The sequence below is a fragment of the Arachis hypogaea genome, chromosome 6, assembly GCF_003086295.3.
Source record: "Arachis hypogaea cultivar Tifrunner chromosome 6, arahy.Tifrunner.gnm2.J5K5, whole genome shotgun sequence".
Lineage (NCBI taxonomy): Eukaryota > Viridiplantae > Streptophyta > Magnoliopsida > Fabales > Fabaceae > Arachis > Arachis hypogaea.
In genome coordinates this window covers 12,636,756-12,651,291 of record NC_092041.1, presented here as the reverse complement: position 1 = coordinate 12,651,291, position 14,536 = coordinate 12,636,756, and the positions used below count along the sequence as shown (strand labels likewise).

Sequence of the window (14,536 nt, the reverse complement as noted above, 5' to 3'; positions counted from 1 at the left end):
TAATTTTAAAATTTTAATTTATTTAAATCGAGTTAAATAGATCTACACAAAAGCATCAAATTTTATATTTTCCCAATTAGTATAGAGTTTTATGTATTAATTTAGATTAAATAATATATTATTTTAAATTATGACAAAATATATCTTAAATAATATTAAATAATTAATTAACCTAAATAGTACATGAACATTTAAAAATTGCATAGTTTTTATGTAATTTATAGTTTATTAAATATGAATTTTTAAAAAAATATATAAAGATGAATAGTTATTTACAATTTTTCAATCACTAAATTAAAATAATTAAAAGATTATGTATAGTACAAATATTTTGTTAATATTCTCAACAATGATGATAGTTTAAACTGTATTTCTTACAAAAAAAATTAAAAAAGTTTCACAAGAACACTTACCCTTTGGATTGTGTGACTGAAGTGGGATACATTATCGTTGTTAAGTCACTTATCTATAATGTACTTCTCCCGCAACAATAAGCTACGAATATAAATTTTCAAATTTTAATACTTATCTTGAAGTTAAATTTTAAATATCCAGTAACTTACAATACTGATTATTTATTGATTTATTTATAAGGTATCATTTTTTACTTAAAAAGTAAAAAAAAATTTAAATATATAAAAATATATTATCATAAATTAATAATCTAATTAAGCAAACTAATTTTTATATTATATATTATTAAATAATTAATTAAAAATACACACTCATGCATAACAATTTTTTAATTTGAATTTAGAAGACATTTTTTAAATCAATGTATAACAAAAAAATTAGTTAAGAACAAAATATTCAACATATAATAATTTTAGTCATTTAAAATTTAAATATTAAAAATTGAATTACGTATTAAAAATTAAATACAATTTTGTGGTATGTTTCAATAATAATAATAATAATAATAATAATATACTTTTAAAAGGTAGTACTGCATGTTTTCCGTGATATGTTATTTTAAATTTATTTTATAAATAATAAAATAATTTTTTTAGATAATTAGATTAAGTGAATAATAAAAATCAATGTTCTGAAAATCGGACCGGACCGGCCGGTTCGACCGGTTTAACTGCGAACCGGCGCTGCAAGCGGTCCGGTCCTTATCTAAAAACCGCGGAGAGAAGAACCGCTCAAGAACCGGCGAACCGGTCAAAAACCGGCCGGTTGGACCAAACCGGTGACCGGCCGGTTACGCATCTTTTACTAAACGACGCCGTTTTACGTTTTTAAAAAAAATAAAAAAAACAAACCCGACCCGACCCGCCCGTGGAGCACCTGACCCCACCCCCTTTCTTCCCCCGAGCCCCGACCCCATTCATTCATCAATCATCATCTGAATCATCTCCAATGGAGAAGAAGAACCCTAGCGGCGCTGCCTGAAGCCCTGTCGCCATCCCTCGCCCCCGTGGTGTCGCCATCCTCAGCTCCAGCTCAGCTCCAGCAACCCTCCAATCTCCATCGTCGCCTGGTTCCTGCCCAGTAGCCCTCAATTTCGATCGTCTTCATCTTCTCAAGTCTCAACACCAGCACGCAGTAGCCTCTCATCGGCGGTCTGCAACAGTCAACACCGGTAGCCCTCCATCGACCCCAGGTGAGTGACTCGTCCTCTGCTCATTTCTCTTTGTCCTTCGCCTCGTCCTCTGTAAACTGAACTGAACTTAGACCTCTGCTCATGTTCTCTTTCTCTTTGTCCTCACTGTGAACTGAACTTAGACCTCGGCTTAATTTTCTGATTTCAATTTCCGATTTCAATTCCTGTGAACTTGCTCTTTGTGAACTGTGCATTTTCTGTGAACTGAGCATTTTTTGCTCTATTTTGTGAACTAAACTGTGCATTTTCTGCTCTATTTTGCAGCTTAATTCCTCTTTGTTGCACAATTTCTATTTGTTGGTCAATTTGTGTTTGGTCTTCTGCTCTATTTTCTGCTCTATTTTGTGAACTAAACTGTGCATTTCCTGCTCAATTTGTGTTCGGTGAACTTGCTCTGTGCATTTTCTGATTTCAATTTCTGATTTCAAGAAGTGTGAACTTGCTCTTTGTGAACTGTGCATTTTCTGTGAACTGAACTGAACTGTGCATTTTCTGCTCTATTTTGCAGCTTAATTCCTCTTTGTTGCACAATTTCTATTTGTTGGTCAATTTGTGTTTGGTCCTCTGCTCTATTTTCTGCTCTATTTTCTGAACTGAACTGTGCATTTCCTGCTCAATTTGTGTTCGGTGAACTTGCTCTGTGCATTTTCTGATTTCAATTTTTGATTTCAATTCCTGTGAACTTGCTCTTTGTGAACTGTGCATTTTCTGTGAACTGAACTGAACTGTGCATTTTCTACTCTATTTTGTGAACTGAACTGTGCATTTTCTGCTCTATTTTGCAGCTTAATTCCTCTTTGTTACACAATTTCTATTTGTTGGTCAATTTGTGTTTGGTCCTCTGTCTATTTTCTGCTCTATTTTATGAACTGAACTGTGCATTTCCTGATTTCAATTCCTGTGAACTTGCTCTTTGTGAACTGTGCATTTTCTGTGAACTTCGTTCCTCTGCTCAATTTCTATTTGACTGTTTGTTGGTTAGCAATTAGCATTGTGAATAATAAATTGGAGAGATGATAGATCTCATCAAGGCATTGTGAATAATTAAACCTTGATGCATTTTCTGTGAACTTAGCAATTAGCATAAGAAATTAATAATCTGAAAAGTAAGTGGCTGTGTTTGTTCATTGTGTTGTGTTGTTTAATTTCATACATGTTTTATTAATTTCAGTTATGGAAGATAGTATTAATCAAGAAGCAACTGCTGATAACAATGCTTCTGTGAATAATAACATGCCTGCCGATACTCCTATTCCGAATGATGCTGCTAATCCTAATTCCCGTAGTGCTAACGATAGTCATTCACAAGGTTCTTCTAACCTTAGGGAAAAAACAGATTTAGCTTGGAAATATGTTGCTCTACAACACGTGAATGGAAAACCACAATATCAATGTTTATTTTGTCTACAAGTTTTCAATGGAGGTGGAATTCACAGGATGAAGAAACATCTAGCAAAGATTACTGGAGACGTGAAAAAATGTCTTAAAGTTCCATATGATGTGGAAAAACAGATGGAAAGTTTGTTGAAAGATATTCAGGCCAGCAAAAAGAAAAGAAAAGTAAGTTTTGGTGAAGAGGGTGGTGATGAGGTAGAGGATGCAATTGATGAGGCAATAGCTCAAGAAGAACAGGAACAGCAGTGTACCTCGAGTCAGCAAGGAGTTGGAGGCGATCCAAAGAAAAAAGCCAAAGTCATTCCTCCTATGTTTGCACCAAGAACAACTCCAGGAGCTCAACCAAGTATTAAAAGTGTTATGCAAAACAAAGAGGCGATACACGAGGTTGATAAACGATTTGCTCGGTGGCTTTTGGATTGTAAAATTCCATTTAATGCTGTGATGTCGCCATATTTCCAAGATATGTTAGATGGTGTTGCTGGTATTGGACCTGGTTACAAGGGGCCTTCTTATGATAAGTTAAGGGTTCATTTGTTGGCTGATCTTAAAAGAGAAAGTCAAATGCTAGTTGATAGTTATAGGAGTGCATGGAAGGAAACTGGATGTACCCTCATGGCTGATGGTTGGACAGATCAAAGACAAAGAACGTTAATCAATTTCTTGGTGTACCATCTTTGGGGTATGTTTATGAAGGAATGCTAAGGGCAGAAGATGCAATTAAGGAGATGTTTAGGCAATCCAAGACTGCATATCAGCCGTACACAGATATTATCAACTCAAGATGGGACAAGCATTTGAAGAAAGATCTTCATGCGGCAGCTTACTTTTTGAATCCTAAATTCTTTTTTAATGAAAATTATAAAGAAGCACCTGATGTTATGCGAGGTTTGCTTGATCTTGTTACCTTGTATTGCAAGTGTAACAATTTGGATTCAGTTCAGGCAATGAAAGAAATACATTTATATAGAGATCGGAAGGAAAGTTTTGATAGACAAGAAGTTATTCCAGCTGCATCTGAACTTAAGCCTGGTAAGAATATGGTTGAATATTTGTTTTAACTTGTTTTATTCTCCTATGTTCTTAATTAATATCTTATAATATGTTATGGTTTTATAATTGGTAGATGAATGGTGGAGGTTATTCGGAGGCTCTGCTCCATGTCTACAAAAGATAGTTGTTCGCATTCTTAGCCAAGCATCTGCTTCTTCTGGGTGTGAGAGAAATTTGAGCCTTTTTGACCAGATTCATACAAAAAGAAGAAATAGATTGGAGCATGATAGACTGAATGACATTGTTTATGTTACCTATAATTTGCGTCTTAAATCCAGGTAATATATGTTTCATGAAATACTATATTGTTTCATTTGTAATCTTTATCATAATAAATTTGTAAATTATTAAATCTCCATATATTGTATTTAACTTTTTAGGAAGGAAAAAGAAAAAAGAAAGCAAAAGACACAACATGATCCAATTGATTATGAAAGTATCAGTCAAGTTGACTTCTGGGTGACTGAAGAGGTTGTAGAGAAAGAGCCTGATCTTCCTAGTAATGTGGATGACTTATTGCGTGAGTATAGTATATTTAGTTTCTAATGATTTATTAGAATGTTGTTAGTTTATAATATAATGATAACATTTCTATTTTATTAGGTGAAATTGATGCTGATTTATATCAAAGTGGCGGTGGCAGTAGTGGTCTTTATGCTGCATCTCTTTCTTCTGCTGATCAAGATGGGAATGAAGGTGAAGATCATCCCACCAAAGCAGATTTGCAACAAGTTCTTGCGGATTTTGATAATTGATAAACCATGATGTTGGGATTTAATATTTACATATGCTTTTATTACTATTTAACTTTTGAGTTTGGATTTTGATAAGATCATATGCATTTGGTTGATGATATTTTATGTACTGTTTTTAATTTCGAAGATATTTTAAGATTTGTATCAGACTATAATTATATTTTAGGATGTTTATTTATTATTTTACTCTAAAACGGTTTTTTCGGTTGAACCATCGGTTGAACCGGTTAGACCAATGAACCAGTGAACCAGTGACTAGAGCGGTTTGATGACCGGTCCGGTTTTCTGAACCTTGATAAAAATTAGTATCCAAATTAACAAACTTTAATCTATCTGATAAAAGAAAATGAAATTTACATAAAAAATCATTGGGAATTCAGTTTTTTTTAAGTCAAAACGGTATTGTTTGGAGGAGTTATTAATAAACTGAAATTTTTTTAAAAAAACTGACCAATTTTAACAGTTCATCGATTAATCACATATTCGACCACTTTTGCAATCAGTTTTTTTGTCTAACGGTTTACTCATAACATCTTTTAAACTATTTTTAAATTTTATAAAATTATTTATAATAATTACAAAATGTGCTCATAATAAAAAAATTTTAAAATTTTATAAAAAAATTTTATTTAAAATTGTTAGTAAAATCTTAGTTGTATTCAGTTTCAAAATAAATAATTATAATAATATTAGTATTTTATATAACAGTCCATATAAAAAAAATTCAAATTTCATACAATATTTTTTCGTTCATTTTTAATAGCTCATAAATACAAAAAAATATTGTACGGAATTTAAATTATTTTTGTATTAACTTTTATATAAAATACCCATATCATTATAATTATTTAAAAGTTGCATATAATTCAAACCTTATGAATTCAATTTACTGTGTATTTACCTAAATCGAATTTATTCAATTCGATTTATATAGAAATGCGAATTCAATTTATTTAATTTAATTTATTTTTGTATACGGTATGATTTGATTAAAAGAGCAACAATTTATACTGCTTTATAGATTCTTCTATAATTTTATTTAGCATCAATAAAATTTCACTATCACTGGTTTTAAAAAAATTAAAATCTAAATGATGGTTAAAAATAAATAAAGAGGATAGATTTAATTCTTCTATAATTGTATGCGTTTTTTTCTGATTTGCATTTTTATCACAATCCACAAGTTCTATGTTTTATAAATTAATGTTAATTCATACATAGTATATAAATAAATTTAATTAGAATAAATAACAATTTATTTATTTTATTTTAGACTTTATAAATGAAAAAACTAATTCACTAATATAACGAATTATAATTAATTAGTATAATTAATTAAGTAATATAAATTATAATAAATTATATTAAAATTTAAATATCTAGTCAAATCAATTAGTTGATATAATTAAGTCAGTGCAATAAATTATATTGAATGAGTTAAAACAATTAAATTGGGAAACACTCTTCGAAGCATGCCACATCAGTTTCATCATTAAGTGTAGATATCCGATTTTTATATAATAGAATAGACTAGTTTTTAAAAGTGCATCAAAGTGTCTTCGATTAGACGGGTATTAGAGATAAAAATAATTTAAAATTTATAAATCAATAGAAGGAACAAACAAAAAGGTTTGCTTTGAAATGTAAAGAAAGTAATAAAATGCCTTCGAATGGGTTAAAGAACTCTGACATAAAAAATATTAAAATGCAGAAATATAAATTGGACATTGAAGATAAAGGATACTTGAAGGATAAATTTACTTGAAGAAAAATAAAGTTTACAGGAAAGTAAATTAAAAGAATGAAAACATGGAAGGAACTCTATAGAAAAGTTACTCGGTCGCAGACTCAGAGATTCTCTGGAATATAAGTGTTCTTGAGTATTTTTCTGAGTTAAAGTTCCAACCCTTATTCTCTAAAACTTCTTAGTATTTATAATCTACTTTTGGTAACTGACAATTAATTATAATTAATTACAAAATCACAGTCTTGAATGCATACTCCTTGGTAACCGTTCCGCCTTTTGGCTATAAACGTTTCCCATGATTTTTTCGCGTGATGGGAGCTTTTAATTTCCCACTACCATAACTGCTCGATCCACTTATTCAAATAACTTATTCGATTACCTGACTCGAGTACCTTATTCGATTGGACTTGTTCAATTTAATAAAGGGCCTTAAGATCGAATCTGTGTCGAGTACATCCATCTAATACTTACACGTGTATCTTTTCAAAAACTGCTTAAGTTTTCGACCACTTTACTACTTCGAACCAACCTGCCTTCATCGAAAATATTTTTTGATCAATAAACTGCCCCCTTGAATTAACGTGTTTGCCTTCGATAACACTATTGAAAGATGAAATACTTAATCCAAATTCAAATTTCGATCTCTCAAATTAGTAATAACTACCATTTAATTCCCCATTAATACTGATCCACTCGACACGTTTTTCGAGACTTACGCTTTCTCTTTCCACCATTTTGCCTTCTTCACGAAGTTACCTCTTTTCGCATTCCCTCCGTAATAACGGCTACAATAATACTTTAAATTCATCATTCTCGTCCTTGTTCAATTTTTTTTTCGAACCCTTGCTCTCTAAACTTCTCTTGTCTTAAGATCGCATAACCTTCAACCTTTCAAAACTTCCTTTTTCCTGTTTTGCAATGGCTACTACTTTCTCTCACGCTGTTGCTCAAGACAAAGGTAAAGGTCATGCAGTAGCACCGCCAGTTCCACCAGCTCTTACTATACTGAACCAAGTCTATGATGAAGTCATTGACAATCCTCAACTTCAAATTAATGATACTAAAATCCTAATCCCTTTCACAGTAGACGCAGATACTCATTGTTTCTTCGGGCCGATTGAATCCCTAGAGAGGACAAACAAAAAGCTTCCTTTTTTCCCTAGTACTGAGGGAGAAGATCTGTTGATTAACCAGGCCTTCAATATCGATCTCCTTCTTCATTAATCAAAAACCCTTTAGGAATAATCCAAAGATTAATTCTCAAGGATTCGACTTCACGGTCTGGTATCAACGTCTTGAACCCACAAAGAATGCTGACTGTGGAGCTTTAGGAATACAGAAACTACTAAGACTCTCCCATTTCTCACTTGCAATGCTCTCTTGGATAATAGGCGTTGTGACCTATTTCTAGAACAAGACAACCAACAACTTCCACCTCCCTTGTGGAATGATCGAAATGTCTCTTTTAGACATAGTTGCTATCACAAGACTTCCGATAAACTCTCCAGATTGTACTCCTGACATGCAGCCTGAGCGCCAATATAGTGTTGTCTTAACTAATTCTTATAATGACTTCATTGCTCACAACATGGGTGAAGAAGGCACTGATGTTACAGATAATGAGCATATAGCTTTTTTGTTTTATTGGTTGAATGCAATAATTTTTTGTTCTCGAAGCGTTCAGATGTCAAAACTCTTTCTTCCTTTGGTTGCTCCGCTTCATGAAGGGAAATCACTTTGATGGTTTTCAGTGGCTAAGAGAAGGGAGGTTGAATCTTAGCCCCCTTTTTGTTTGATTACACTTGCTGATCTTTTGAGGAGACCTTTTGATTTTTGTCTCGTCCCTAGCCACGAGACTTTTATTTTTGTCTCGTCACTTGACACGAGACATTTTTCCAGTTTTAGCTCCTATGCAGTAGAAACAGAAATGGAGTAGAAGAGAGAGAAAATTACACCCAGATATATCCTGGTTCAGCTGCTAAGTGCAGTGCAGCCTACATCCAGTCTCCATCACAACAATGATGGAATTTCAACTATAATCTTCTTGATTACAGACTGTAAAGTGCTAACCCAACTTACAAGAGAATTCTCACAGAATCATGAAATACAACATAGATGAACAAAGGAACTCTAAGGACATCTATGGCTTTTTCTTTTAATTTTGCACTCTCTACCTTTTTTCGCTCTATGGCTTTTTCATACAAACCTCACTGTTTGTCTTTTTCATGAGACTTAAGACATGACAAAATTAAACAGAAAAATTACAAAACAGAAAACATTGAAGGAGAAGAAAATCTGTACGCTTAGGTAGCTCTGAGAATTCTGTGCCTTGCACTCTCACTGCTTACTTCTAACTCCTTGAATCAAACCGTGACTGTTCACCCTTTTTATAGAAAGGGGAAGCCTCCATAGTTGAAACAAAAACCAAGCTTAACTTCTTTTCCTTCAAACATAACCGGTTCGGCCAGAAAGAGAGAAGAGGTAATCCATGCAAAACCCAACATGCAAATACCTCTAGTTCTTCCTTGGTCATCATCCTTCATCAATTCGAGCGCTCCATCCTTGACTTGTTTTCCAAGATAAAATTCTGGCCCTTGATGCTTCATGATGATGATGATAGCTTCATCTGCTCCAATCTCTGCCTCTTCCATCACGTAGCCACCCTAGCTACCGTCTGTGGTGGTTGAGCAGAATTAGAGACAAGCCAACTCTTCAAGAATCTTCACCTTGCTGGCCGTGATCTTTTCTTCCATTTTTTTGGTATGAAGAAGCTAAGATCTCATCACCAAATCTTTCCACAAGTGATAAGAATCTCAGCCACAACATACTTTATATTTTCTTTTTCGTGCCATCATTATGATGGTCTTGTGACTTGCTTTTCATTCTTTTCGGTGACTCAAAGTTGCTTCCATGGTTTGCTGTGTATTGTCCGAAAAGAAGAGAGAGATGAGAGAATAGAAAATGTAGAAAGAGAAGCAATCAAGTGTTTTTGAATAATTAAAACTAAAATGAATTAATTTACTTCCCTTTCTTTGCTATTGGTAGCGTGCAGCACTATGGCAATCAATCAACTCAATTGCAAGTTTCTCTCTCATATTTTTCATGCAATAAATTACAATTTAATAAAATTTGGAATCCATCACATGGTAAAATACTTGGATTCGTTGGAAACAATTTTCGCTTTCTTCTTCTCTTGATTTCAGATCAAGCATGAGGAACATTCATCAAAATTAAAATTGGGCTTAGTAGCAACAACATTTAATCTGGCCCAATAAAATTTTGATTCATCCAAACTAATTGGGCTTATGGCAATGTTTGAGTTCTGGCCCAATTAATCACAAATTACTTCAGTCACATATTATAGAAAACATACACCAAGGCTGAATGTTGGTTTTGATTTGGACTTACAATATTTCTTTTATGTTTCGGCCCAAATAAAACCTGCATTGCAAAAATTAATTTATTCAAAACATATGATTTAATATTTTTGTAATTAATCACATTAATAATGTTTAGTCATCACAAATGTTAATTTAGAATTTTCCAAACTCATCACACTTAATTTGACCAAACTCTTTTTAAGGCATATTTTTTAAAAATTTGGTCAATTCGTCCATTGCCTCCAAAACAATAGTATAATCAGCACAGGAGATTGTCTTTGACTTTTTCAATTATGACTCAATGTCATTTTCAAAAAATTTATGATAAAATCTAGAGATAGCAGTATTGATAAAATTAAAAAAAATATAATAAAATAATAAATATAATCTCTCTCTTATAAAATGTTGACCAACTATCATGGTCATTATTTTTTTTATCGTCGTAAGTTGATAAATAAATGGCCTTACAAATATTATTTATATATTAAAATAATTTATTATATATTTTTTATAATAATTAATTTTAATGTAAATAGCATAGTCGAAGAAGTTGCCTTATCATCAATTCTCCAGTGAAATTTAATTCGTGGAACCACGGTAGCCGGTAGCTTTGTCTTGAATCTTCTTTTTTTTTTTTTCTCCCATTACTTCAAAACAAAAAGGAAAAATCTTATCATCATCTCAATTATTAGCATTTTTTTTTAAATATCTCTTATGTTCACCGATTAAAAAAAAGTTATGATTAATTAATTTAAGTTGATCAAATAATTAGTTTATTCGATTATTTAAATAAATATTAGATTAATTTTTAATTTATCGAATTAAAATATATTATCAAAAAATTATAACTTGATCACCAAAATGGAACAACACGAGTTTATTAGGAAAAGAAATCTTAGTGGCTAATCGACACAAATTGCATTTAAGACAAATAAATAAATTATGAGAAATATTTAGTAGAAATATTTTTTATTAATATTAATTAATATTTTAATTATGTATGTATTTTTATATTATTAATATTCAGAGTTTAAGATTTGACTAACATATTTTTTGAATATGCATATAAAAATAGAAAAAATACTTAAAAGTTAGTAAAATTTATTATTTTTAGTTATTATTTTTAATCATTAATTTAATTTTTTTTAGTCTAATAATTTAATAATATATTTTTAACTTACATTTTTAATTATTAATTATTAATTATTAACTAAAAATAATAAATTTTGTTTACTTTCTAACATTCTTCTAAAATATATTTGTTTATCAAGTATTAACTAAATGGAAAATTTTATTTGATCATATAAGATTATTCTTCTTAAACTGTTACACAGCTTTGATCAACAACATGAAATTAAAGGCTAATATAGTATAATTTAGCTGAAAACATGTGTATGGGCTTTCACTTTGACTGATTATAACATGCAACAAATGTATTATATTACAAAAATTAGTAGCTAAAACAATTACGACCTATTTATATATAAATATATTTATTGTTTAAAAATATTATATAAATGAGTAATTATACACCATTATTAGATATTTAAATGTATTATATAAATAATAATTATACATCATTAAATTTTATCTCACACCATTATAAATATTGATAATGGCTGATTGATGGCTACATATCATAAATTCTGCTGCCCAAACATTCTTCGTTATGATTATATATCTTGTGATATAGAAGGAAAAGGATTAAGCCTTGGAAGCGGGAGAGCAATGAGAGGGTGAGCCCTTGGATTAACAATCCCAGCAGGCTTCTCTTCCATGTCAAGGATCTTCTCATCATCATGAAGCTTCCATTCAAAGCACTGAATCATGGCAGCGAGAGTGACATGCGCAATTTGCAAAGCCAGAGAGATTCCAGGGCACATTCTTCTTCCACTCCCAAATGGAATCAACTCATATTGCTGTCCTCTTACATCCATCTGTTTCCCCATGAATCTCTCGGGCCTGAACTTCAACGGATTCTCCCAGTGGTTAGGATCCCTACCAATGGCCCACACATTCACGAACAACCGACACTTTGCTGGAATCTCGTAACCGTTTACTATGGCCCTTCTAGAACACTGCCTGAATAGCAATGGGCCTGCAGGGTGAAGCCTTAGTGTTTCTTTCACAATGGCTTGAATGTAAACAAGGTTGGGAATGTCCGATTCTTCAACAATTCTCTTCTTTCCAACCACCGAATCCACCTCTTGACGCGCTTTCTCCATAACTTCTGGATTCTTCATTAACTCTGCCATCGCCCATTCCATTGTCACAGCCGTTGTATCTGTCCCTGCCACAAGTATGTCCTACAAAGTTCACATTAATTACTACTGTTAACAATATTAATGTTAAGGTGAAAACTCAAATATAGTCGACTTCACATTGATAGTTGAGAGTCATTAAATGAAAATTTAGTCAAATCATCTAACGACTATCGTTAGCAACTTCCAGTGACACTTAATGTTAAATATTTGAGCTTCTTTTTTTGGTATTTAAACTACATGAAGAAAACTATTAGTGTTTGTGGTGCTAGTAGTAAAAATGTACTTATCAAATTAGTTACATGTACGAGTCAATTAGTCAGTTTTGTCCAAGCTAGTAACTATCAAATCTCAATACAGAGTAATCAGATTCATTCTTCCAATTTCTCACTATTCATGACCATGATAAGTCCCAATCATATGAAAATAATTAAACAAAATTTTAGCTAGTTGCACATATATGGATATTGGATGGACATACCATTATGAAGGCCTTGATGTTTTCGGTATCCAATTTGATATCAGCGGTTTCATCTTCAGATATGTGAAGAAGAACATCAAGTATATCCCTTGCACCCTCACCCTTGTTCTTTTTACTTTCATCTTTATGTTCCTCAATCGCTCTGTCCAGCAGGCCATCGAATCTTACCCGAATCTCCTTGAGTTTCTTCTTGAATCCCTGGACATCAAGATCCTTCAAGAACCACAAGAAGTCCGACAAGTTGAACTTCCCCGTCAGCTCCGCCGTGTCCGCCACCAGCTTCCTCACCACCTCCTCATCAATCTCTCCGTCCCCACAACTCGTCTGCCTCATAATCATCCTCGAAACAATGTTGTTGGAGATAGTCATAAGTTGTCCCCCGACATCCACGGCCTCACCAGCCACCCCTTTCTTCACCAACACGCTAAGGAACCTCCTTGTCTCTTGCTGCCTCACGTGGAGGAGCTGATGGAGCATTTTGCCGCCGAGGAGCTCCGACATGCACACCTTCTTCATGAATTTCCAGTAAGGTCCGTACGGGGCAAACAAAAAGTCCTTGAAGCCGTAAGTTAGGGCCTCTATGGCCACGGTCTGCGCGGGGCGGTCGGAGAAAGAGTTTTCGTGTGTTTTAAGGAATTCCTTAGCTGCCTCGGCGGTGGACACCACGACGCAAGGGGCGGAGCCGAGGTAGAGGTGAATGATGGGCCCATAGCGGGTTGAGAACTTGCAGAAATCTTGATGTGGTGTTGATGAGAGGAGGTGGAGGTGGCCAATGATTGGTAGGGCTTTTGGACCCGGCGGAAGCGGCAGAGTAGAATGGTTTTGCTTTCTTTTTCTTAGTATTATGGATCCAATGAAGATGGTAGAAACTGCGCAAATTAACAACACTTGAATGTAGGATTGTAAGTCTGCCATATTTTTTTAAAGAGTTTCCATATATGATATCATCTTATATATAACTTGCATTGAATCATTCACTTGAATAGCTCGTCTAGACCGTTTACATTTCCATTAAATTTTCTTAGAAAACAGATTTCTAAAGTAAGCTCTCACATAGAGACGAAATCAGATGGGATGTAGCCAAAATATCAAGTTCATTAGGCATTAGCATTATTAAAAAATTAAAAATAATTTGAGAGAGAAAATCATTTGAAATTATTTTATTTAATTTATTATTTAAAATTATATATATTATGTATAATTATATATTTATTGTGTATAAACTTATTCATTTATTTTACTAATAATAAAAGAATACGAAATAAAATTTTTTTAAACTATTTTAGATTTTCAAAAATTAAATTAGTTCATATTAAATTAGATATATATGTTTTGTTTTTTTAAAATAATATTTGTACATTAAAATTTATTATCATATATTTATGTACGAATATATGTGTAATTTAATTTATTTTTAATGTTTATTTTATATTTTAAAATGTATTATATACTGATAGTTGATTTTAGTGAATAATTTTAATTAATATACACTTAGCAGCATAATTAATATTTTTTACTCATTGATCCAATTTAATAATTTATTGATTGAATCAAATTGAATACATAGATATAAAATATTTCAAATTAAAAAAAAATTGCTTCTAACTTTTTTTCCCCTCTTTTTGACATGTTTTACTTCAAAAAATTATTCAACGTTAATTTTTTAAATAATAAAAATAAAAAAATCAATTTTTTTAACAAAATAAAAAAACTCGAATCCGCGATTTTTTGGGTGAGTATGGAGAGATTATGTTATTTTATCTATAATTCATTAGCAATAAAAAAATCAAAATTTAAAAAAAATTTAAAATTTTAATAAATGATATATTTTTATTTATTTATTTATTATCAAACCTAC

At 32.0% G+C, this 14,536-nt stretch overlaps 2 protein-coding genes across 2 annotated transcripts; one reads left to right on the top strand and one right to left on the bottom strand.

Annotated features, from left to right (window-relative positions):
• Positions 1-2,779: 2,779 nt before the first annotated feature.
• On the top strand, positions 2,780-4,809 carry LOC140173601 (uncharacterized). Its single transcript, XM_072198087.1, has 5 exons — positions 2,780-3,626; positions 3,698-4,033; positions 4,128-4,332; positions 4,435-4,574; positions 4,658-4,809. Exons 1-5 carry the CDS (start codon positions 2,780-2,782, stop codon positions 4,807-4,809), a joined length of 1,680 nt encoding a protein of 559 aa, XP_072054188.1.
• A 6,597-nt stretch (positions 4,810-11,406) lies between these two features.
• Positions 11,407-14,480, bottom strand: LOC112696085 (cytochrome P450 93A3). The gene is made up of 2 exons (XM_025748681.3): positions 12,679-14,480; positions 11,407-12,242 (listed from the first exon to the last, which is right to left on the bottom strand). Exons 1-2 carry the CDS (start codon positions 13,591-13,593, stop codon positions 11,610-11,612), a joined length of 1,548 nt encoding a protein of 515 aa, XP_025604466.1. The 5' UTR covers positions 13,594-14,480; the 3' UTR covers positions 11,407-11,609.
• Positions 14,481-14,536: the final 56 nt, after the last annotated feature.

Bases quoted from the DNA above. Each gene is read 5' to 3' on its own strand.
- LOC140173601 (XM_072198087.1), top strand. From the start codon at position 2,780: ATGGAAGATAGTATTAATCAAGAAGCAACTGCTGATAACAATGCTTCT. The intron at 4,034-4,127 runs GTAAGAATATGG...TATAATTGGTAG, and splicing joins TGCATCTGAACTTAAGCCTG to ATGAATGGTGGAGGTTATTC. The intron at 4,333-4,434 runs GTAATATATGTT...TTAACTTTTTAG, and splicing joins AATTTGCGTCTTAAATCCAG to GAAGGAAAAAGAAAAAAGAA.
- LOC112696085 (XM_025748681.3), bottom strand. From the start codon at position 13,593: ATGGCAGACTTACAATCCTACATTCAAGTGTTGTTAATTTGCGCAGTT. The intron at 12,243-12,678 runs GTATGTCCATCC...TGAACTTTGTAG, and splicing joins ACATCAAGGCCTTCATAATG to GACATACTTGTGGCAGGGAC.